General features: G+C 47.7%; 1 protein-coding gene across 5 annotated transcripts in view; it reads right to left on the reverse strand.

Annotated features, from left to right (window-relative positions):
* LOC147679034 (uncharacterized) overlaps positions 1-18,801 on the reverse strand; it is a 463,018-nt gene extending 444,217 nt beyond the window's left edge. The window contains exon 1 of one of the 5 annotated variants that reach the window (XR_015300871.1): positions 18,649-18,796. Coding sequence is in view for 4 of the 5 variants with exons in the window: in XM_086942773.1 (XP_086798899.1) it covers positions 18,649-18,737 (89 nt within the window). In the remaining variant the exon portion in view is untranslated. Of the gene's footprint in view, positions 1-18,648 lie in introns of all 5 variants that reach the window. The other 4 variants (XM_086942773.1, XM_086942772.1, XM_086942771.1 and 1 more) reach the window with 4 other exon arrangements.
* Between the last annotated feature and the right edge of the window lie 6,990 nt (positions 18,802-25,791).

The raw sequence follows: 25,791 nt of genomic DNA on the forward strand, positions 1-25,791 counted from the left end.
CATCTTGGACCCTCCACGACCAGGCCCCGTGGCCTCGGCCCGACCCCGGCCGCAGACCCAGCGAAGCCCCGACATCGAGGCACCACGATTCGACCAGGTGGTAAAGAGGCCACTTGACGGATCAATGGGGGACGAGTTTCGATGGTCCTCCAACCGTCCCCCGACGCCTGGTTTCGATCGCCTCCGGCCTCCCTGGGCGCTGGCTCCACCCCCCTGCTGGGTGTCTGGACACGCTCTTCCCGGCCCCTCCGACCCCCAGGTGCGAGGGTCCGGACATCAAAGGATGCCAGACCTATATCTTTGTTGAAACTATCCTTGGAGCCCTGCTGGCACTGCTGTGGCCCATCTTTCTTGAAACCATCTCTGGAGCCCTGCTGGCGCTGCCGCGGCCCATCTTCGTCGAATCCATCCTTGGAGCCCTGCTGGCGCTGCCGCGGCCCATCTCCGTTGAAACCATCTCTGGAGCCCTGCTGGCGCTGCCGCGGCCCAACCCTGAGGAACCCCCCAGCTCGAGGATTGAGAGCTGAGCGTAGGGTATCCCTGTACCACTCTGGTACCAAGACTATCCCGCTACTCCCTTCCCTCAGAGACTAAACCTAAAAGGATCCCTGGATCCAGTTACACCTGTGTCGCTACGATAACCTGCCTTAAAGTATTGATAAAAACGTTGAGAACATATCTTTGTGTGGTGTCCATCTGTAGGGGGGTGATTGCTCATCTGTACGATCCTAGGGGAGGAACCTCGCCAGGAGGCCTCTCGACTTCGCTCGGCCAACTCTAAGATCCCCTTTCCAACATTGGTGGCAGGCGGTGCGATCCGAGCCGACGCAGATGGTACAGAGAGTAACTCGCCCCACTACGAACAGAAACACACGACGACCATGACTACCAAGGAAACCGGACCGACCTCAGAGTTCCAGATGCAACGATTAGAAGACTATAGCCACAAAGAATTGAACCAATTCTGCAAGGACTTGGGTATCGCTACCACAGGACTAAGCACCAAAGACAATCTCAAGCAGGCCCTGCAGACCTGGGTGGAGACAGGAGCGACGCCACCCCAGAACGAAGGCATCACAATCCCCAATCTGCACCCAGAGAACATCGCAACCCCAGCGGAGGAGAGAAACACGGGCCTCTCCCACGAGGATGCCCGAGAACGAGAAAGGAGCCGGCTCCACGAATTGGAACTGGCTAGACTCCGCTTAGATGGAGAACTACCGGCCGAAAAGAAGATAGCCCTTGAGCAACTACGGCTACAGGGAGACCTGGAAGAGAAAAGAAGGCAGAGGGATTTAGAGGAGAAGAAGCTCGCGTACGAGCACGAGCTCGGTTTAAAAGAACTGGAGATTAAGGCGAAAAACGGGGACACCGGCGTCTCCGGGAGCCGGAGCCCCCCTCCTTCTACAGACACAAAAGTCCACATCCCCAAAGATGTCGTCCGAGAGTACTATAAAAACGACGACTTCCAGCAATGGTTTAAGGCCTACGAGGTAGCCATGACCTCACACCGAGTACCACAAAAAGACTGGGGTGCCGGGTTATGGGGGAGGTTCGTCAATGAGGGGAGAGACGCCCTACTACAGCTCCCCGACGCCGAGATGACCTCGTACGAACACATGAAAGCTGCCCTCCTCACTCGCTATGGGCTCACCCCCGAGATGTACCGGCAGCGATTCCGAGACTGCAAGAGGATCCCTGGTACCACCTGGGTGGAATATGTGAACTTCTATAGTAGAGCCTTGGATGGATCAAGGGCAGCCAAGTTACCACCTACGAGCAGCTGTTCAACCTCATTGTATGGGAACACCTCTCAAACAACTGTTTCGTCGAACTCAGGCAGCATCTCCTCACCAGCAAACTGAACGAGCCACGTAAACTCGCCATCGAAGCCGATCGATGGGAGAGCACCCGGGTCCCCCGGAACTGGATGGGAGACCAAGGCCGAGCTCACCAGCGATCCCACCATCAGCGAGGAGGAGGAGGAGGAGGCCAGGGCCGGGGCAGGGACACCGCCACGGTGCCCCCCATCAACCCTTCCCCTCCTCTGGCCGGAAGAGGAGCCCCCCCAGCACGGCCGGGGCCCTGCTCGAACCTTATCTGCCACAAATGCCAGCGACCCGGTCATTACGCCAATGACCCCAACTGTCCCAGACACCAGCCATCCAACCCCACAGGTCCGCAAAACCGCCAGATCGCCGCCGCCTCCCTGGGGGAGGAGCAGGGCGAAGAAGAAAACTATGACCAAGACCAGACCGAGTTGCCACCTGGTGACCCCGGATCAAATCTTGCCCAATGTACTGTGCCCAGTACGGTCCGCGGATAATTCCGAGAGCCTGTGCCAGATGGCCCGCGTCCCCTTTGAGTGGGGGGGAGTGTCAGGCATGCTGAAAGTGACTGTCCGGGACTATGCCCCCGTAGACTGCCTCCTCGGGAATGACCTCGAGAGCTCCCCCTGGGCTGACGTCGAGCGGAGAGAGCATCTGGGGATGCTAGGCCTCCCTGAGTGGGTCTGTGCGACAACCCGATCCATGGCCGCCCGAGACATCACCTCAACTGAAGAACCAGAATGGCCCGAGCCACCACCACCCGTCGTCTCCGAAGACACCGACCCTGAACCCGGTCCACCGGGGCCCAAGTGTGAAGAAATTGCCCCGCTCGTCGACCTCCCGGAACTGGCCCAGTGGCGCCAAGAAGGTGGCCCCACTCGAGAACAGTTCCGCCAAGAGCCAAAAACGTGTCCCTCACTCAAGGGGATCTGACAGCAAGCCGCAGCCCAGAGCACAGGGGATGCCTCAGGGGCCCACTGGGTCTATTGGGACAATGAACTCCTCTACAGCGAGCAGAAGATTGCCGACCTAGGGGCCAGCCGGGTATTGGTGGTCCCCCTCCGATTCAGAGACTTCCTCCTGAACCTGGCACACGATGTGCCCCTCGCCGGGCACCTGGGGCAGGACAAGACATACAGCCGCCTGGTGACCCACTTCTACTGGCCCAAGATGAGGAATGATGTGATCAATCACTGCCGGACTTGCCCCACCTTCCAAGCCAGCGGGAAGAGCGGCGGAAAACTAAAGGTCCCCCTGCAACCTTTCCCAGTCATCAACACTCCCTTCGAGCGGGTGGGGATCGACATCGTGGGGCGCCTGGAACCCCGAACATCCCAAGGTCACTGTTTCATCCTCGTCCTGGTGGACCATGCCACCCGCTATCCCGAAGCTATCCCTCTCCGGACCGTGACACGCTCATCCCGGCCCCTCCGACCCCCAGGTGCGAGGGTACGGACATCAAAGGACGCCAGACCTATATCTGGGGCCGCTCTGGAGCAGGTCGGCAGTTGTATCCTGGAGTCGAGAGACACCGAGACGAACTCATCCGCGTGGAACCCGTAACCACCTTTGGAGCCCTGCTGGCGCTGCCGCGGCTCATCCTTCGCCGAACTATCCTTGGAGCCCCGCTGGCGCTGCCGCGGCCCATCTTCGTTGAAACCATCTCTGGAGCCCTGCTGGCGCTGCCGCGGCCCATCTTCGTTGAAACCATCTCTGGAGCCCTGCTGGCGCTGCCGCGGCCCATCTTCGTTGAAACTATCCTTGGAGCCCTGCTGGCACTGCCGCGGCCCATCTTCATTGAAACCATCCCTGGAGCCCTGCTGGCGCTGCCGCGGCCCATCTTCGTCGAATCCATCCTTGGGGCCCTGCTGGTGCTGCCGCGGCCCATCTCCGTTGAAACTATCTCTGGATCCCTGCTGGCGCTGCCACGGCCCAACCCTGAGGAACCCCTAGCTCGAGGATTGAGAGCTGAGCGTAGGGTATCCCTGTACCACGCTGGTACCAAGACTATCCCGCTACCCCCTTCCCTCAGAGACTAAACCTAAAAGGATCCCTGGATCCAGTTACACCTGTGTCGCTACGATAACCTGCCTTAAAGTATTGATAAAAACGTTGAGAACATATCTTTGTGTGGTGTTCATCTGTAGGGGGGTGATTGCTCATCTGTACGATCCTAGGGGAGGAACCTCGCCAGGAGGCCTCTCGACTTCGCTCGGCCAACTCTAAGATCCCCTTTCCAACAGGTACTTTAACAGTGAAAAGAGTTATTTCCCTTGGCAAGCCGTTCTTACATGGGACAACCCTGAGTGGTTGTCTCGGACTACCCAATGGGCCCACTAAATCCCTTACAGGGACCCTTACTATCTTATATACTTATACAACAGAAGTGTAGTTCATTATTTTATTATAAAAATTTCATACAAATGCAATCTAGTGTTAAAAACAAGTCATTACATGCCTATGTTAAAATCTCATGAACACATTCATGGAATTCAATATTTGCTACACAGAAAAATTAAAAACTTTATATAAAAAAACATTATATAAAAAAAACACAACAATTAATTCACATTATGTCAAACTAGGAGATACAGAAAAGGAGAGACATACAGAGACATGAAATTGTCAATAACTTTTGCACGTTTTTTGAGATTTTAGCATAAACACAATCCTGGACATATATAATACTTGGTCTACAGGCTAGGTTTTTTGATCTCTTGATCGTGCACGGGTGCGTCGACGCGTTTCGATGGTTTTTATCGATGCATTACCATCTTTCTCAAGACTATGTTAATGAATCTCTCCTACTTTTGGCACTGGTTGGTTCCCGTCAGTATAAACCTCCTGTTCACATACTACACAAGTTAGTTGGGGGTGACAGGCACACTGCAAGTTGGGGATGTGCATTTGCTGCATGCAGGGGTGCAGGGAGGGGGGTTGGGGGATCGTTCCAGGGGGGGATTTGTTTGTTGAGTTGTTTGTTTTGCGTGACCAGAGTTCGCTATGGGTGCCTATGGATCTCCTGTTATCTTTCGGAGACGGGAATGGCTTCCGCTAGTTGGGCTTGGGGTTTTCCGTCCTTAGTTGGAATGTGAACGGCCTGGGTGATAAGATCAAGCGCACCATGGTGAGTCAACTGATTAGGAGGCACTCGCCCGACGTGGTGCTACTGCAGGAGACTCATCTCATGGGCAAGCGTTGTATGGCGCTACACAGAGGAGGCTATAAACTAGTGGCCCATGCTGGTTTTACATCCGGCTCTAGAGGAGTGGGGATTTTGGTTAAAAACTCCTTTCCCCTTACTATCCAGTCGACATGGTTGGACAATAGAGGTCGATTTGTTGGTATTTCAGGGTTATGGGAGGGTAGGAATGTCACTTTTTTGTCTATCTACGTCCCCCCAGCACTTCAGGTGGATACTTTCCATGACCAGGGCCGTGTGTTTCTGTCTTTGCTCATTGGTACTATGGTGTTGGGCGGGGACTTCAATGCTGTCCTGGACGGTGAACTAGACAGGCACCCCTCCAGTGTGCTTTTGCCCTATCGTAGATGGCTGGCGGATTTCACCGCTGCATTGGGCTTGGTAGATGGATGGCGCCTTAGACACCCTGGTGATATCAGCTATACACACGCCTCTGCGGCGCATGGTTCACTCTCCAGGATAGATTATGTTGTGTTACCGGCGTCTCAGGCGGCTTTTGTTCAGGAGGTGACTCATTTGGCGCGGGGGGTGTCTGATCATTCTCCGATATGGCTTCGATTGCGGATGGGACAGGGTGATGTGGGTAGGGTGGCACCGATTGATGCGTGGCGTCTAAAAGACCCTGCTGTTAAGAAGGAACTCATGCGTGTTACGGATCATTATTTTCAGGAAAATGTAGGCTCGGTTACGTCGAAGTGTTCCCTGTGGGAGGCGTTACAAAACTGTTGCTGGGGGGATGTTCTCTCCCTGGTATCTGGGCAGAAGAAGAAGAGCAGGGCCGAAATTGATAGGGTGGAGGCGGAGCTATTGGTGTTGGAAGCCTCTGTCTCCTCGGGGAGCGACCCTGGGGTGGGGCACGGCCTCAGGTTGCTTCAGGACGAGTACAGGACCCTAACACGTGACAGAGCAAAGACGCAACATGCTACCACGCAGAGTAGAATCTATGAACACTGCGATAAGGCCGGGAAGTTAATAGCCTGGCTGGAGAAGGGTGATTGGGGATCTCGGTTGGTGCCGGAGCTGCGCATCGCGGGTAATGCGGTCACGTCAGACCCCCAGTTAATTGTTGACGAATTTGCCCATTATTTTGATGAGGTTTATACCTCGACAGGGGGCTTAACGGAGGTAGAAAATGCGGATATGATTTGTGATATTCTGATGACGACTCTGTCTGCCGAACATAGGGAATATCTGGATTCTGCCCTCACCAACGACGAGGTGGCGATGGCTATCAGGGAGGTTCACTCCGGTAAGGCTTCGGGCCCAAACGGTCTCCCCATTGAACTGTTTAAGATCCACGCTAACCGTTTGGCCCCCCACCTGAAAGATGTGTATCTTGAGAGTAGGGACCGCGGCGAGCTGCCTTACGATCAACGTATAGCCAATATTGTGCTTATCCATAAAGATGGTAAGCCGCGTCTGGATTGTTCGTCATACCGCCCGATCTCCCTGTTAAACGTAGAGCCCAAAGTGTTAGCCAAACTGCCCGCCGCCCGACTGGTCAAGGTCATCACGACGTTGGTGCATCCAGACCAGTCCGGGTTTATGCCGCGTCGGAACACCGCCCTTAATCTTAGACGGCTCCACGGGGTGGTGGCGGGTGCATCTCGCATCCATGAACCAGCAGTGTTGTTGTCCCTGGATGCCACTATGGCCTTTGATCGGGTGGAGTGGCCTTATCTCTTTGCGGTTTTGGGGAAGTTGGGGTTTGGCCCCGAATTTATTGGTTGGGTTCGCCTTCTCTACTCGGCACCCCTGTCTCGTGTGGTCGTCAACAACCACAGATCCCACGACTTTTCACTTGGGAGGGGCACTCGTCAGGGTTGCCCTCTCTCGCCACTCTTGTTCGCCCTTGCACTGGAGCCGCTCGCGGCCTCGGTGCGGTGGGACCACTCGATTAAGGGACTGCGTTGGACACCGGAGTGGGAGGATAAGATCTCGCTCTATGCTGATGACATCCTTTTGTATCTGACCTCCCCTCGCATTTCGCTGGTGGTTTTTATGGATATTCTCTGTATCTTCGGGAGGTATTCCGGCTTCGCTATTAACTGGGCGAAGTCGGTCCTTTTTGTATTAAGTGGTGATCCGCCTAGGGTACCGGCGATCTGCCCAGTGAAACTGGAATAGACCAGGTTTCGCTACCTGGGGATCCAGATATCAAAAGACCCTAAAGTGCATTTTAGTCTGAATCTGTTACCCCCTTAGGCCAGATTGAGAGGTGATGTTGCTAGATGGAAAGGCTTGCCGATCTCTTTGTTGTGTCTCGCGGTCCTCTTTAAGATGATGGCCCTCCCGCACTTTTTGTACGCCCTGCAGAATTCCTTTGATCCGGTGCCCCCGTCGTATTTTAATGAGATTGAATCACGACAGCGCGGCCTGCTGAGGGAGGGGAGGCCGCGTATTGCGTTGTCAAAATTGATGTTGCCTTGGTACGACGGGGGTATCGATCTGCCTAATATCAGGAAATACTATTGGGCGTCTCAACTGGCTCCTATCAATCACGCCATTTACGGCTCGCCGGTTGACCCCGACTTTGCGATGGATCGTGGCCAGGTGCCTGGGGGAGAGTACACCAGAGTGCTGTATGCGAGGTGCGGTCGTTTTCCTTTGGTGGGCCCTCCATCTACAGTGACGAGAGTATGGCACGAGGCCATAAGGCCCGCAAATGGGGAGGGCGTATAACACTAGCTACACCTCTATCGAGTTCGGAGATGTTGGGCACTCTCTGGAAATCGAAAGGGTTTGACCGTTGGGATTTGATTGGTATTACTCAGGTGAGTGATGTATGGGGTAAAGATAGGGAGTTGACGTTTGAGGAGCTACAGGCCAAATACCAACTGCATGATACGGAACGGTTTAGATACCTTCAGGTCAGTCACGCCTTACATTCTGTGATCCCCAGTGGAGTAACACCCCCAGTGGCTTCCCCGCTTGAAGACACTGTTGGATGGCTATCTGCCCACCAAAGCAATATCACTGACTTACAGGAAGCTCATTAATCACACTGAGGATCCCCTGGTCCGACTCAGAGAACAGTGGGTGGCAGATGGCTTGGTTCTGGATGAGGAAGACTGGAGGGAGGCGGTGTCATCCCCTAGGGTAGTGGCGGTTCCGATGAGGCTCCGATTGGTCCAATTGCGGATTCTACACCGCTCCTACACTACGGGTCCTGGTTTATTGAAAATGGGGTTGGCCCTATCCGGGAATTGTCGACGAGGGTGTGGAGCGTCAGGTACATTCCTTCATATCCTATGGGAGTGCGAGAAGGTCCGTGAGTTTTGGAACAGAATACATCTGAAGATGAGTGAAGTTTGGGGAGTGCGGATTGAGTTGGAGGCGTGCCGCTGTCTGTTGAATGTTTGGGAGCCCACTGACCTCTCGATTCATGGCAGTGTTTGGTTCACATTGGCTTGCGCGATAGCCAAACGTAATATTGCACAGCTCTGGGGTGCTTCTCGTACTCCTCGGGATGGGAAGTGGATGGAGGACCTCGACTGGTGTATGTTTCGGGAGAGGTCTGTGTATGTGACGAGGGGGCGACCCCGCAAGTGGGGCAAGGTCTGGGGTGCCTGGAACGCCTACCGGGGTGACATCTGCACGCCACCTAATGTGGATCTCGACAGTGAGGAACCGGAAGACTCCTAAGTCTGTTATCCATAATCTTTGTATCTACTTATTTATATCTATGGAGGTCTATGTTCTCACTATATACATTTGCAGTCACTCAATGCGCTCTGGTCAGTTTTAATTTGTGTAATGTTTTTTAATATTGCTTAATAAAAAGATGTTTAAAAAAAAATGATGACAAAGTGAAATGTATTTATTTGATTTGGTGATATGTTAGTATAGAGCCATTAAACAATGGACTTAATCACTGTCCATTCTTGAATCGAAGGATCTTTCATAACGCCTTAGCAATCAATTGCCAGTACAATTTTACTAATTAATCTACTATATTGCAATTTGTGACTTACAATGGCCGTCCGCTCTAAGCAACTGGCAAAAGCACAATTTGTTATTCAACTTGTATTCAACCTCAAATAAAAGTCTGCCTTTTCGGCTGCATACAGCAACCTCTTGGTCAGTGTTCTTTTAAACCTAATCTCCGGCCCATTTAAAAACCAACTAATTGATACCCGATCCTCCATGAAACCATGATTTTTCATTGAGGTCCTGGAGAATACGTCTGGCCTTTAAATACACTCAAAAGGATTTCAGAATACATGCACATCGATATATAGAATCCACCAATACCCTCGATATCAAGCCCACTTATGTTCATCGTGGCACATGTTTCCTACGGTCACGCCCACTGTATAAACCACATCATTCTCCCGATTGCTGCACTTCTGACTTGTAAGAATTGTGTTAATCTGTAGAACATAGATGTGGGAGCTTGCATGGGGAAAATAGGGTTCAGAGCACGGGGTGGGCATGAGTTGGTTAAAAGAGAAGAGAGATAGCACATGGAGGCCTTAAAAAGGGTTATGATTTGGTACGCTAAAGTGGGGAAATATTGGATATCACAATACTACCATACAGAGGGGACCTTAGCACACTAGTTGCTGGAAGTGATGGGAGGAACAAGGCTCTATTTTAGGGTCGGGTATTTTAGGGAGTGTAGCAGAGAGAGCAAGGTGAGTGAAACAGGGTGACACATGAGGCGGCAAGAACTGGAAAGGACTGGAGGGCAAGATGGAAGCTTAGGATTTAGAGGGCCATCTTCAGAAGAATACCCTAAATATTTTTGTATCTATAGGCGACTTGTTGCAGTAGGTATTGGTGGGGTGGTCATTAGTATTAGCACTATGAACAAGCATTGGCTGCGCGGCCGGGCCGCAAAGAACAACAGCAACAAAAACACGAAGAAAAAAACGCATGTTCTACTTTGCAGGCGATCAGCATGCTGTAACGTAAATGCGCGCGTGATAGCAAGCTGATCACCGGCAAAGTAGCATTTCTGAGAGTTACTAGATGTCTATGCTGAGTCCAGCGCATGCGCTGGATCAGGCCAAGACCTAAAAAGGGTAATTGGTTATGCTACTTTAAACAGTATGAGAGTTATTTAAAAAACAAACAATGTTGTGGTCTTAATTGCATGTTTCCATACCCCCACCATATCTTGGTTATCAAAGTGTCATTGAAATACATCTGCTACAATTTAAAGTGCTATCTGTAAAAGACGTTATATACCTGGCCTCCCCCCAAAGTGTCTCCACCTAGTCTATTTAAGAATCATCTGCTGACTCCCAACTCGAGGACGGTGCAACAGTGTCCTTATGACAGTCCCCTGGCAACAGAGATGGTTGCCCTGGTAACCACCCCGATATATTTAGAAATCAGCCAGTGAATTTATCTGAAAAGTTAAGGACATGACTACAGAGCCCTGAAGAGAACCATTTCAATGTCCATTGCTTATATCCTTGCAAAACGTAAGCAGTATGGTTTAAAAAGAACACATCCATAAACACAGAGCCATGGTACACATTTTGTTTTCCAATCCACCCATCAACCAGGTATTGGAATACCTCCAGGAATGGTACACTTCCCCACCTGGGGACAACAATGCTGTTCAAAGAAAGATGAGAAAACAAAAGTAGGCTTCACTGCAAAGTCTGTAAAGTGAGGCTGATGCATTTGGATGTGAATAAAACCAATTTTGGATGTCAATAAAACCAATCTGGCCACTTTGCAACCACTCTGTCTTGCTTTATGTAGTTATGTATTTATTGTTCATATTTAAAACCTTTTAATTCTCTCCATTGAGAGGCTGCACTTTGGAATAGAAAAATGTCAGAAAAAGGGCATTTTCGGCGAGTGTTTTTCTTTTTTGGATCCATTTCACAGGGAAGCAGCAAAATGAAAGAAGGAAAGAGAGGTCGTGAACCGTTTCTTCAAGTCAAGGTTTTCAGTAAGTGAGGAGCAAGACAGAAATAGATGGAATAATAGGAAGGGGCAGGGGGGGCAGCTGCCAGCACAGAAAATTAGAGGACATTGTCCGTGCCTTTGCTGGGCAGTAAGGAAGAGACAAAGCCCTTTTCCTTCTCTGCCCATCCACGAAAGCCAGCCGAGCCTCATTTGAATGCCTTTGCTATTTCTGCCGTCCTGGGACACAGATTTGAAAAGAAAAAGTAGGGGAACGGGATTGTTTTAATAAAAGAAGTAGGGGCACGCCGTGCCCTTCCGATCCTGCCCACTTCGACCACTGTTTTCTATAGATATCTGTGCCCGATGCACCCGACCCCTCAGCACAGGGGCTTCTAGGAGGAGCACATGACGCCTCCCCATGTGTCTGCATAATGATCCGCACTCCTTGAAAAGAGTGGATCTAACTTATGATATCACGAATGGGCGCAGTCCTGCCAAGTATCACGCATTAGGCATGATACTAACGCCTTTCAGTGTGGTGCTCCACATCACCGCACTGAAATGCATTGTCACGCATAATCTGTAAAGTGGCTCAGCTGTCGCTGCCTAAAACTGATATGGGCTATTGTGGTAGCTGGCAGCGCGCCATCGGTGGCATGTGCAACAGTTGGTCCAGTAGGATTGGGGCACATAGTTGAGCCAAAGCTGCTGCGTTGCTCCAATGTTTCATTTGTTAATTCTCACGGCGCTGTGAGTCTATCAAACAGCCTGACATCACGCTGAGTTATTGCCCAATCATGGCTTTACTGCCTAGATATCCAGGACGGACCAGTCCAATTTTGTGAGACACATTTGCGCTGCCGGTGTGGGGGAGGTCACATTCTACTGCCAGAGCGGAAAGTTGCAGCTGTGGGAGGATTAAGGCGGCTGGCTCAGGTTTACGGTGGCGCTGCAAACATGGTGCTCGGCCCGCAAAGAAGAGCTTCAGCGCGGCGCACTGCTCGCACTGGCCTGGGCCTCAGTGTGCTGTCAGGAGTTATGTTAAAAGTTTCTGACCCCCCGGGCCATGCCCAATATAAATTATTGCCGAGAGAGAAGTCACGGCGAGTGTCCCTTTTGCAGCGGCCGCAGCGTGGGAGAGAGGCCCTGAAATAATGCTCCTGTGTTTTTTCAGTCGGAAACATCACGGATACCATCCCCAGCGAAGGCTCTGCAGGTTAAGTTTAAATGATTACCTTTTGAGGGGCATTATTGTACAGATTGTTATTGCGTGACACCATCCTAAAATGACTTCGAATTTTCGGCTGTTTATCAGTACTGGAAATGCTTCCCATAGTTCCTTTTTTAGCAATAACCCTTGAAAAGCTGCATTACTTTTGCAGCATATGTCAGTACGCACCACGCCCAGCAGTGGCCCTCTCTGTTTTCGGAAAAGACTGGCATTTAGAAAAAAAAAGTTTTATAATCTGCTACTTACGGTTCGACAAATGAAAGCATTTTTTTATCCATAACTGCTTTCACACTCTGCTTGGCTTTCGCCAGCAAAACAGACACGCACTCACTTCTGCTGCAGCCCTCCTGATTTTCTTGAGTTGATGGTGTTACACTCTGCATACCAGCCGTTTAACGGTCACTAGACTGAGTGACAATAGCATTCGAGCCTTTCTGAGACGAACTTGCCGCACTCTCTGACTGAGGTTTGACAATCTTTTATTTAAAATACTCTTTTTTGGGGGGTATAAATGGGCCACCATTACCACAATAGTTGTGTGCATAAAATGAGACAAAAGATAATTTGTTGCTTTTCTAGGCTAAACCCTGGATAGTTCTTTTTTTTTAAAGCACACTGTTTTATTGTTTCAATTCAGCACCTCTACATTAGAACATATTTTAAACACCTCGAGCAAGTGAAATAAATGCCACTTGACTCCAGTGATTGGTAACTTTTTGTTGGCTAGTAATCTAATAGACTGAGCCCTATTGCCTTTTACAAATATGTTAAAAAAACGTCTGTTTTCCCCCATTTTATTACCCTGCCCACAGTTTTCGGTTTTGGGAGTAAATTGTTCTTTTATGTCAAGGGGATTTGCTAGAGCACTATCGTTTCCAGCTGGTGGCATCCGTACGTGTCCTAGCTGAGTTCAATGGTGAATAGGAGTTTCTTTAAAGCCCAGTGAACTTGACATGTTCATTCATTCTTTCATTTTCCCGGGAAGAGTTTAATGCCATAGTAGTTAAGGGGAAATCTTTTTCCCAATGTAAGCATTGCTTCAAGACGAGGCTTTCTGTTGTGATTGCAACATGCATATTTCTGCCCCAGGTGTGGAGTGCGATATAAGCTGGCAATAAAATTGTTTTAGTAGTAATTCTATTACAGGACCGGAGGCTTCGTATTATGCTTCTCTTTCTTTTATTTGCTACTCACAGCAGCCAATGAAAAACCTTTTGTATGCAAATAAAACTACATTTCCCATGATGCTTGTCCATGCCTCACATCCTGTACAGCCCTATAAGAGCCACTGCATCCTGTTTCTCTTCCTCTTTCTTTGCTGCTCACGCAGAAAGTTAAGTACTCGAGATGTATTGCTAATTATTTTGTGACGATTATGATTGTATGGCTATGCTTGCACGTATTGCTAATTATTTTGTGACGATTATGATTGTATGGCTATGCTTGCACGTAGATCGCGCTACGTTTTAAACGGAGGTTTTGCGTTTTATGCGCACTTCGCGCTGGTATAATTATGGTTCAGCCGCGCGTAACGTGCTACACTTCAAGCTTCATTTGCATGCCAATACTATCCACTATTAATGCCTTTCTGTTTTCGCACGCATAGCGCTGCCTTTAGACATTCTGGTGATAAAGCGTGTATCGGATGCATCACGTTGATTTCCCCCTTCGGCCTTTAACTCCTTCAGGCATGCTGTTGAGCTCTAGCGGGGAGCGTTCATTTCTAGAGGCTCTTGCTGAGAGCGGAGCTAAGGTGTCATGCGGGCGGCCCCCTGGGCTCATAATTACTCACCCGCTTACCTAATATGCTTCTTAGCTTTCCCCTTAAATGTTCCTTAATGCGGCTGTGCCGCTTTGTTTTGGCCGCTCACATGAGCGCGCAAAGGCCCTTTTCCCGCTTCCGGCGGGCGCAAATGATGTTTCAGACTTCCAGCCTCAGAGAATATTGGATATCGCTCTGCCTTTGACGACATGCTTGCTAGGTGTTTTTTCAGGTGTTCTTTCTGTCTGCTCCCCGCTAGGCGGTTAACACATTATCTCATTGTGGCCCTCGTGGCCATCTAGTCAGACTTCCTTTGGAAGCACGCAATTTAGCGGCTAGCACTGCCGCCCTTTTGTACTGTAAGTACAGTGTATGTTTGATGTCGACATCTGTTATTCAGATTACTGTGGCTCGCGCTGAGCTCGATGTCTAATCTCTTGATGACTTATCCTATTATTTGAATGTATCCATAGGTATTATACATTTTACAATAAAGGCCTGGCGGATCTCTGTTAGGTGTCTTCAATGTGTTAATATGTTTTACAGTAAAGAACTTGCAGCTCTCTGTTATATATATTTATTCATATGTATTTATACCTGTTATAGTAAGGACCTTGCAACTCTCTGTGCTATCTACTGTTCCTTTCGTTCCTCATGCCTATTAGGCGTTCCTGCCAGGAATTGTTCATTGCCAGCGGGGGAGATGATTGAAATGTTTCTTGACTGGTTGTGTTTTTAGCAATGTGCGCTCCAAGTTGCAATGCCTGCGCAATTTGCATTATACGCTTCATGTCCCAACGGCCTAGTAAATGAATATGCGTCATTACACGAAAGGTCGCAACCTGTAGACGCTCCCATGGGAGTAGAGATAGCGTGCTCTCATCTTGCATATTGCCTCTATACATATTGGCCCAGCTGGACACGAAATCCATACGCATCCAAGAGAGCGAAGCACTGCGCTGGGGCCCCAGCGTCCTATTAAGCCACTGTCGGGTAGTGGTTAAGGTATCTTACTATGTACGAGGGTTATGTGTTCAATGCAGGTATGTAATATATGTTGTTCCGACCTAGTTACTTCGCAATGTGCGTCCAAGTGTATTATAAGGGATACTTCCATTCATGGCGCAGTTGCGCGCTTACCTTCCAAAGGCCTTCCCTAGTGGCCGAGTGCAGAATAGAGCTGATGACGCTCCGGGGGGCGTAACCCAATCAGGTTTCGATTTATACCAGTTTGGATCACGCACTTCGCAAGCGTTCACAGTTTTCTCCTAGGTTTCTAATGCCTTGTTCAAACTGAGCAATTTTGTCTTACGCTTTGCAGGCTGTAACAACAGGAGGCCCTCAGAGTGCGCACACGCTCCTTATAACTAGACATGGCTTGTACGCCCTTGTGGGCTGGAATGAATTGGACTACAGCTTTGCTGAGGAGCCAGATATATTATTATTATTTCACTTCTAGTGTGCAAAGGGTTGGCTCCCCCTTTACTCCTCTGTGATTGGTGCCTTGCACTACAATATTGCATTCAAACACCCTTATACAGGCAGGGTGAGATACAAGGAGGATGAAATCTACATTAATGGAGCGTTTCGCCCCGAAATGAACTCTGTGCCAATCGGGATTTTCCGTCCCAGTGTCGCTCACCAGGGCCCCAGGAATACAATCCCCAACACGGGGTAGCAAGCCTCCATAACCGCTCATCATAATTATTTACACATATACTTTGGGTGTTGTTTTTGTCTTGTTTCTTGTTTCATTTTCTTTTTCCTATTTCGTATCCTTTTTTCTTTTCTCCTATTCTTTTCTCCTAGCGCCAGGGTCGGTCTTCTTCCTACTGTTTACGTCCGCTTCCTCCCGATTCTAGATCTTTATAAGAAGCACTAATTCCAGAACTGTCGTGCTAGATGGCTCAATCTCTCTGGTGGCTCTGCGGGTTGCAGTGAGCACAATACGTTTTTTGAGTACATCTTTCGTCCCATCTCCTCCAAGAATTGCAAATCCTTTTTTCTGGAAAATTGATCATTTAACCATGTCAAATAGGTGGTCAATCACCATTAGCGTTGTTGCCAAGGTATCTAGGGTATATGCACATGTTTAACCTTCCCCTAGATTCCCAAAGATACTTCATAATAACAGTCCTTTACATTTGTACTTTCTTATTGCCATTTTCGGCTATACTCCCTTAGGCTTCAGGGTTTTCAGCTTCCCGTCCCTTTTCGGGAATACACAATATCATGACCGGTTTCAGTTACTCTTCAGTTCCCTAGGCCTCAGGGGGTTCGTCTTCCCATCAGTACCTTGTTCTCTGACTTGTCTCTGATGGTGCGACCCTTCGCATATTTCCCTTGAAGCTCACTCTGGAGCTTTTAGTGCATGAGTCCCTGCGGGCATTTGTTGGTGGGCTGGTAATATTACCTCCGTTCACATTAGTCTCTGACACTTGTATAATGCATTTGTAGCCAGAGCTATCGCCAAATTAGAAGTTTCCTGATCTTATTACTATTGGAAGGGTCAACTCCTAATCTCTCAAACGACCTTCCAAGGCCTTACATTGGGAAGGGGCGTGACGCCAGGGTCTGACGCTGTAATCTTCATATTGCGGTTCGATCCTCGGCGCCAGATTAGCCCAGCACCATGACGGCACCATGACGGCCTGCGCATTAAGAAACCCTTACGGGTGATCATTCGCACTTTACAATATGGATTATTATTATTACACTTTCACTGTCGGCAGAAACAGATCCTAGCATCTCTGTTGTATGAAGGTTTCTATGCCAACTTCAGCACCCAGGGCGAAGGGTTGTGTACTGCTCACGAGATTACTGAGGTTTCTTGCATGTCCGCCGTCAAGCAAGCGACCACCTTTTTTTTTTTTGCCCGGCTTACATCAGCCGTTCAACCGTTTTTCTCGACTAGTAGTTCCCAACAGAGGGTAAATGAAGGGGATGTTGGCCATTTATACCTGTCGCAGTTCCTACAGCAGGTACACCAGACTGGATTTTTACAGGTACAGTAATCATTTTCAAACACGGTTTCATATTGCTTTATAACAGGATCACAGCTTATCAGGATCTGCTACATAATATGTTTTCCAGCTTCAAATTATGAATTTACTATCTTATAATTTCCAAGAAGTCCTTGTTACTACGGTCTTGAGAGCGACTCGTCTGCTATAAAAACGGCAGGAGTTCCTGTCCAACTGTTTGGGGCACATTCTGTTCTAGGTGGTTCAGTAGCCAAGATATAATTATTGGTTGGTTGCGTTACAAATAACATGTGCAAGCGACTATACTAACCACATGGTTGAGGACGATTATGTCAGAGAATAATTCAAAACCAAATGTCCGGTCACAGTCTGCTCATGATGCCATGGTTCTTAATGTTATGATTACTTCTGAATGTTTAAACACCCCAAAGTCTCGATTTCTAAATTTCAGTTTCAGCAATTATCACAAATCAGTGGGTGATTTAAATGTTGTGGTGTATTATAAGCGTTAGACTAGCATAATACGAAGCCTCCGGTCCTGTAATAGAATAAAAAAATTGCTATCATTCGCGCCAAGAATTTTCAATTCTATTAAGGACAAGGAGGCGAGGATTATCCCACCCGGTTATTACTATGTTGGTAATAATTACCCACCTGCATGTATTTGATATGCTGTTCAAGCAAAAGTTACGGGTTCTTCCTGTCTCGTTCCTTTCAAGTTCGGAAAAGACGACGGAGCAGGTGTGCTTCTGGTTTCGAAGACGTAAACTTCCCAGTCGGAATGTGGTTCTTCCCCGTTGGAGGATAGTTCTTGGGATTCCCTCTCCTTGTTTTTGGACTGCAATTATTAATGTTACTGACTGTTAAGGTTCGAGCAAAGAAAGAGGAAGAGAAACAGGATGCAGTGGCTCTTATAGGGCTGTACAGGATGTGAGGCATGGACAAGCATCATGGGAAATGTAGTTTTATTTGCATACAAAAAGTTTTTCATTGGCTGCTGTGAGTAGCAAATAAAAGAAAGAGAAGCACAATCCTCGCCTCCGTGTCCTTAATAGGGCGCGAATGCTAGCAATTTTTTTATTCTTTCAGCAAAGTGCTGCTAGTGGTGAAATGTAGTTTGTGTTTAAGCCATACGCTTAATCACATAGGTCCTTTTTTAAAGACCCCACTTTTTTGATCCCACTTAAAACCCTGATGTCAAGCTCTTCCATTTCTGGTGCTTTGCAGCAGTTTTAAGACGTTGTTAGAGTTTCCTGTTGCTCAGATGGGCGTAAGTCCAATATTTATATGTTTCCCTCATCTTCATTACTTGATTTCCCACAAGAGAAAGTGTCACTCATACCCGTTGAAATGCCACTCAGAATTACACTGAATTTCTGAAAGTGTCACACATAGCAATCTGAAACCTTGGCAGCTATGCGGGCGGGGTGGGCGTGATAAACACCTGACCCCACACAGGACTCCAGTAAGACCTGTTAGAAGAATTGGACTCCTATTGCAGCGGACACCTCACTCACTTTTACCTTCAGACGTGTGGAGGCTAAAAGAACAATGACTGAGATTTTAAAATCCAGCTCGTCAGGCAGGACCCAACTTCTGCCCCCGCAACAAGCCCTGACTGGTTTTGGAGCCGCCCGTTAAGTGGCACCTAACACCTCTCCAGAGGGAGGAGAGTGCGTGTTTTCTTCTAGCCCCGCCTTCCAGGGCGGTCCTGCTCGCTCCTGGGTCTCCTAGCTCCTCCCTCGAGCTTCCGACCTTTCCCACTCACTTACTTGTGGAAGGTGAACGGCCTCCCTCCGCCGTCTTTGCCGGCCGCCTGGTACTGGTTCTTGCAGTTAACGGCTGAGCAGTACAGAGGCATCCTGCGGGCTTGGTACCGTCAAAACCAACGAATACTGTCTAAAGATGGCGGCCGGCGGGAAGGTGGGGGTAGAGGGGGGCAGCGTTAGCTCCGCCCTTCCTTTAAGATTTCTGCTGACACGCACGGTGAGGAAGGTTTGTCACCTCCGTCACTGCCTTAAACATCAGCATTGGCTAAGCCAACCTGTCTCACATGTACAGCTATTGGCTTTACCAATGCTTGTTCGCTTTGGCATTGCTAACAGTTTAGGAATCGCCGTCGGCCATCTTAGAGCGGTAAATTGACGAAGTATAAAAAAACTAAAAAATGCAAAATGGCTGCAGGTGTCAGGGCATGCATGTGTATATAAGCAGGAGCGGTCATGTTGGAAGGCTTTGTGTTTTGGCTTATGGCAAAAACCATTCCAAAATGGCTGCCTATAAATGCATTCCTTTGTGCAGCTATCTTGGAATAACAAAAAGCCTTCCAAGATGCCTATCTGTGCCTGCTGAGATAGAAATTGACATTTTTTGTATACTTTATTATTAATTTACAATTTGAAGATGACCAGTTGCCATTTTCTAATAGTAAATTAGAAGGTATTTTTATTTTATTTTATTTATTTAATGCGTTTTTAAAAAAGCGCAGACTTTACCCGAAGGTGCCAGAGCGCTGTACAATAGAACCAGTTACGTTACATGAGAGAAATGTTACAAAATAGAACGTTACAGAAGTAGCAGGACACAGTATCAAACACAGCAGGCAAGTGGAGTTAGGGAAAACATAGAGGGCAAGAATGCAATATCAAACACAGCAATTTACAATGACTAACAAACTTCCTGGCGGGGTCTGAGAGTGAAAGAATTAGGGCCCTATGTATCAAGCACAAATGTGTTCGCAAACGCCGAAATTCTCAGCATTTCGGCGTTTGCAAACGCATTTGTGCTAAATGGTATGTAGCAAATGTGCATACAAATAAGGAATCTCAAAATTTGCGATTCCTTATTTTGCGATTGCATTTAAGGAATTGCAAATTTTGCGATTCCTTGAAATGCAATGTAAGAAGCACCAAAAAAGTGCAATTTCGCCTTAAGGAGTAATGTAGACATGAATGTATTTATTTTTATTTATTTATTTATGCAATTTGTTAAGCGCACAAATACCCTTAGGTGTCTCGCCGCTCTGGACAGCTGAGTTGAGAAAGACAGGGAGAGGGGCGATTTATTGATTGAATAACCAGGTTTTTAAGTGTTTACGGAATAAGAACAGAGTAGGGATGGTTTTAATGTGAAGGAGGAGTGTGTTCCCATGTTTGGCGGTGGTGACAGTGAATCTTCTTTCGCCTCAGGAGGCCTTTTTAGGTCTTGCGCCTGTGTTGCAGTGTGGCAGGGTATGCTCAGACGTGAGTCCCTTGCTCACTTTACCACTGTATTCAAGCAAGCCGGGCTGAAGACGGCTGGAATGCCAGAAACCGGTCCTCAGAAGCTTGTTTCCGGTCCAGGGAATACATGGCTTGGCAGTTCAGGCTGGACTGTTCCCATGAGGCACAGGGTCAGACTGATTTGCATGTAGCCATGTCTGAACTGGGGTGGCAGAGTGGTCTAAAGAACGGTGATTGATTAAACCCAGATCTTTTGACTGGGTGTGAGTGTTTGATTGATTCGGATGCTCTGTCCATCACCACCCCCTTTTGTACTGCGTTGCAGTGCGCAGCATTGCTCGTGCAGCGCCAGACCTTTAGTCATTGAAAAACGGGGTTTTAGCACTGACCTAGGAATCGCACACGTTTGTGCGTGTCCTTCTCCTTTTGTGCTACCCCATTGGCCTTTGCGTGACAATTGGCCAAAGGCGGGCGCATTGCTCCGCCCATGGCCTATTGGTGTCTATTACGTGCTTTGTGCGCGTAATAGACGCCAATTGTGGTATTGGGTTCTCCAGGCCTACATATTCCGCAAAACCCGCTACACCATAAAAAGATGTTGGCATGGAAACTGGAAAATGCAAAAGACAAGTTTATTAAGACCCCATGGGGTGGTGGTACATTCCTACAGCACCCTTCGGTAATGCAAGAAGTATCACACCGAACATCGGTGCGAGACATCTTTTATACAGTTTTACAGCAATAAAAGAGTAGGCGGAACACATTTGCTCAGTTTTAGGTACATATATGGTCATTTTTGGAACACAGCCAACTCATGGGAGGAGTTACAACATCACTGGTCAGTTTGGAGGGACATTCCTAAGTGATGACTGTCCACTAGTACAGAGGGTTTAACTGCGCATGTGCGAGCTTGACCAGTACTAAAAATAGCCTGTTGCTGGGCAAATTCGAGTGGTCAGTGGTACAGAGAAAGAACAAAAGGGTATGCTGGCCACGAGGCGACGCATTCATATAAAATGGCCGCCAGTGTGTTCAAAATGGCTTCCGACCACCATAGTCAAGTTAAGGGGAAATGCGTGTAGCAAAGCTTAACGCGAACCCGATCATCGTCAAATTACGACAGACGACCCTTTCAGAGTTTAGCTGAAGCTACCTCATAGTGGACATAATCAGGATATTCATCTTCAGTATCAATGGACATAATTTTCGCTACTTCTCTATGAATCATTTGTTCATTCTTAACAATAGCTCGTCTGGATGGAATACAAGCAGAAAGGTACATGGAACATAACATAGGTCTACATTGGATACAGAGACATAAGAAGAATAATATCCCAATTATTACACATAAGATTGTCAGCAACTTCCAACCCCACGTACTAAGTAACGTCCAAAACCACCCCGAAAATGTCCAAGTACCATTATCAGGATGTATCTCAGCAGCTATCTTGTGTAACTTAGATATTGCATCATATACAGAAGGTGAATTATCTGGCACGTATACACAACAACTACTTCCGATAATGCGACATGCAACTCCACGGTCAGCTAATACTACATCTAGAACCATGCGATTCTGGAGCGTTACAATTCTGGTAATCTGAAGTTCCTCTGTTAAGTTTCCTAAAGCAAAAACTGTCTCATTAGCAACAGCTTCTACGACACGTGTCAATCGTCTTATTTTTCGACTATTTAAGGCAGCCCCAACAAATGAAAAGAGGCCTAAATTAAAATCAACATACTGTTGCAAAGAAGTGTTGGTCTGATCAATGTCTTCGAGGGCTAATGTTCTCTTCACTCTATTCAATATAAAGTCATGGTATAACACAAAGTTATTATGATACATAGGTGGGGCAATGAACACAGGAGGTAATACAAAAGATATATAACATGTTCCTAACCAACCTATAGGGAGACGGTGATAACCTTTATTTCCACAAATGAAGTACGTGTTTCGTGAGGCCACAAAGGTAATACCATGTGGGGTGTCAAAGGTGAGAGTGGTGTTACATTCACTTCTCCCTACTGGGATTGTACCTTTATTACGAACACATAAGTCAGCTTTTGTATCAATAACAGTAATCACGTGCAGATTAGACATATTTACATTGCTTTGGTTACTATAAATTCGTGGCGAGGATACATTATCAGGACGGTACTCTTCCCATTCAAACTTAGTTCCTTCAGCTTGTGGATAACCATCTCGATCATTAAAGCAGACTTTATTAAGTCGGAAAAGTAGTCCACCTTTCGTTGGCCATCGCAAAGTGAACAAAAGAGTATACCAAGCATTGCAAGAACCATTATGAGAAAACGGGAGTGGGATAAGTGGAGTGCCTCCTTTCATTTGATGTCCAGGCAACATCCCACATACCCAGCAGTTCGAAGTGTTTGTCATGTTATGTGTATGATGCAGAATCTGGATGAAGCTGTTATTCAAATAAGTCTGTCTGTGTCGTTCTTCATGGTAAGGCAGAGTAAAATGAAAATGTTCAGCCGGAATTGGGGTAGTTGGCAATAAATGTTCTCTTGCCGGCACCAGCAACTCTACCACCCAAGCTATAACTGCAATCGCCACAATTGTTAGAACAAAAAGTACTGCACCAAGAATTCTCTTATTTCGCATTGTAGTAGATGCCATAGTTAAATGTTCAAAATGTCTTCAAAAAGCAACTAAAAAATAAAAATATGAGTGCTGAGCTCCGAGGTAGCCGTTGGTTTCTTCTCCGAGATTCAAGACGGGTGTCGCTACACTTGGCAGAACAGATCCCCCCCCCTTGATATTCCCGGCTTCCGTTTCACAAACCTGGAGCGGTAACTCAACCAGTCTCGCACAAAACAACTGCTTTTCTTGGTCGCAAATTATATCTTTCTTTTCCAAAAACGGTGTGGTCCGGGAAGGCTCCCACCGATTCAGTAGACGTGACAGCTGGGCTCTTCTCCTCGTCCAAGATGTCTCGATAATCAGACAGCACAGTTGGGCTCACCAGATCCGGAGAGACACGGCGGCAGTGAGTGGAATGCACCCAACGCTTCCTGTTGGTAACTCGCACAGCCGTTCGAGTTGCAAGTAGCACTTGCTCGGGGCCACGCCACCTCGGCTCCAAGCTGCTGGTTCTCTCAAAGGACCGGACCATTACATGGTCGCCAGGACGAAGATTGTGAGCCTCTCCAATGGAATTGTCGGGGAGCGCTTCTCGAACCTGTTTATGAATGGAAAGTAAATCATTTGTTAATCGTGCCAAATAATCGTTCATCATTATACAAGGCACATCATGTAACAATCGAGGCTTAGGAACTCCCCATATATTCATAGGCCTTCCAAACACCACTTCATAGGGTGTGAGGCCAGTTCGGGAATGGGGCACTGATCTGATAGATAACAATGCCAGAGGCAGAGGATCCGGCCATTTCAAAGACGTGGATGCCACGATCTTTGCTAGCTTCAATTTCAGAGTAGCATTATACCTTTCCACAAGACCTGCTGACTGCGGATGGAATACAGCATGGAATTTCTGCTGAATTCCCAATCCCTTCATCACATATTCCACAATTTTCCCGACAAAATGAGGACCATTATCACTCCATAGAAATTTGCAAACGCCGTAGCGTGGGAAGTACTCCTTGAGCAAAACTTAGCTGTTGTCAGAGCTGTATTATCCTTCGTGGGGAAGGCCTCAATCCACTTACTGAAAGCACATACCACCACTAAGACATACTTAAGGTTATTGCAACGCTCAAGCTGGATGTAATCCATTTGTAGTACCTCGAATGGTGCAGTAGGTGGAACAAACCCTCCTTTCGGAGTATGGGTCCCCTTAGCAGGATTGTGCTGTAAACATATCAAACAGGTCTGCACTACTCTTTTAGCCGTATTGGCAATCTCAGGATGCTCCCTAACTCGCGTTAGCAATCAAGTAATTGCAAGAGCTCCAACATGTGCCAATCCATGTGTCATTTGAACCATCGCTTGCAAGTAAGCTGCAAGCAATTTCCATCTTTCCATATCTTTGCTTCTCCAACAACCCTCATCATCCAGCACTCCCTCCGCTGCCCAGGTTGCGAGTTCTGCTTCAGACGCTGATTTCTGAATGTCTAGAATCTCCTCTCTAGCATCATGCCATCGCTCAGCCTGTGATTTCAGTACATACATTGGCGAGGCATTTCGTAACATAGCAGTTTCCCTCGCTATGCTATCTGCAAAAGCGTTTCCTTGTACCACTTTATGCGTCACTTTCTTATGTGCACTGCATTTGATTATCGCCACTTTCTTTGGACAAAGTAACGCATTCAAGAGATCATGCACTAATTCTCCGTGCATGATATGCACTCCATGTGAAGTCAAAAACCCTCGCTCTCTCCAGAGTAGGCCAAAATCATGCGCTACTCCAAAGGCCTACCGGCTATCAGTGTAGATGTTCACACACAAACCAGCACTCAATTCATATGCTCTTGTTAAGGCTATCAGTTCCGCTGCTTGGGCCGATTTCTGTGGTATTCGTGCTAATTCTACCACTGTCTTAAGAGTCGTGATCGCATATGCTGCGGAAGTTGTACCATCTGGCAGCTTTAAACACGATCCATCAACCCACAGTTCCCCATCCACATCTGGAAATGGCGTATCCTGTAAGTCGACGCGACCCTTTGTTTGTTCTTCAGTCAGGAAAACACAATCATGGTGTTCTTCCTCCTGGCCCTCAGCAACTGGATACAGCAATAAAGTAGCAGGGTTCAGGGTAGCACATCTCTTTAGTGTGATGTGCGGCGCCAACAGTGTGAGCTCATATCCTGTTAAACGTGCGCTCGTGAGATACTGGGTCTTTGTTTGGTTTAACAGAGCATCTACCGCGTGGGGAACTAACACCAGCAATTTATGTGACAAAACTATTCCCTCACTCTGCCGTATAGCCACTACTGTTGCTGCGACTGCTCGAAAGCACCCAGGTAATCCTCGTGCTACAGGGTCAAGTATTGCCGAAAAATACGCGCAGGGCCTCTGTTTATCCCCGTGTGTCTGCACTAGAACTGACAATGCACACCCATCTTTCTCATGTACGTACAATGTGAACATCTTCGTGTAGTCTGGTGTGCCTAACACTGGTGCAGAACAAAGAGCTTGTCTCAATTGTTCGAACGCGTTCTGACATTCATCTGTCCATTCAAGGGGCATTGGTGTAGTTTTTGACAATAACACTAACAAAGGCTTTATAATGTGTGAAAATCCCATTATCCACTGTCTACAAAAAGACGTTAGGCCTATAAAAGCACGCACATCTCTCTGGGTGCGGGGGACTGGTGTATCTAAAATCTCTTGAATTCGATCAGATGTTAATGCACGCCCCTCCTTAGACAAAAGATGACCGAGGTAGGTCACCTTTGGTCTACAGAATTGAAGTTTCTTCCTAGATACCTTATGATTATTCTGAGCAAGAAAGGAGAGCAAAGCAAGAGTACTCTCCTCACACTGTGCATGCGTGTCTGCAGAAAGTAGAATGTCGTCAACATATTGGATGAGAGCCACTCCAGACTGCAAATCGAAAGAATCAAGCTGTCTTTTTAAAGCCTGGCTATAGATGCTAGGACTTTCTGTATAACCTTGAGGAACTCGACAAAATCTATACAATTTATTATTTAATGTGAAGCCAAATAGATATCTGCTATCGGGATGGATGGGAATGGAAAAGAAGGCATTTT

The sequence above is a fragment of the Lissotriton vulgaris genome, chromosome 11 (genome assembly GCF_964263255.1).
Source record: "Lissotriton vulgaris chromosome 11, aLisVul1.2, whole genome shotgun sequence".
NCBI lineage: Eukaryota > Metazoa > Chordata > Amphibia > Caudata > Salamandridae > Lissotriton > Lissotriton vulgaris.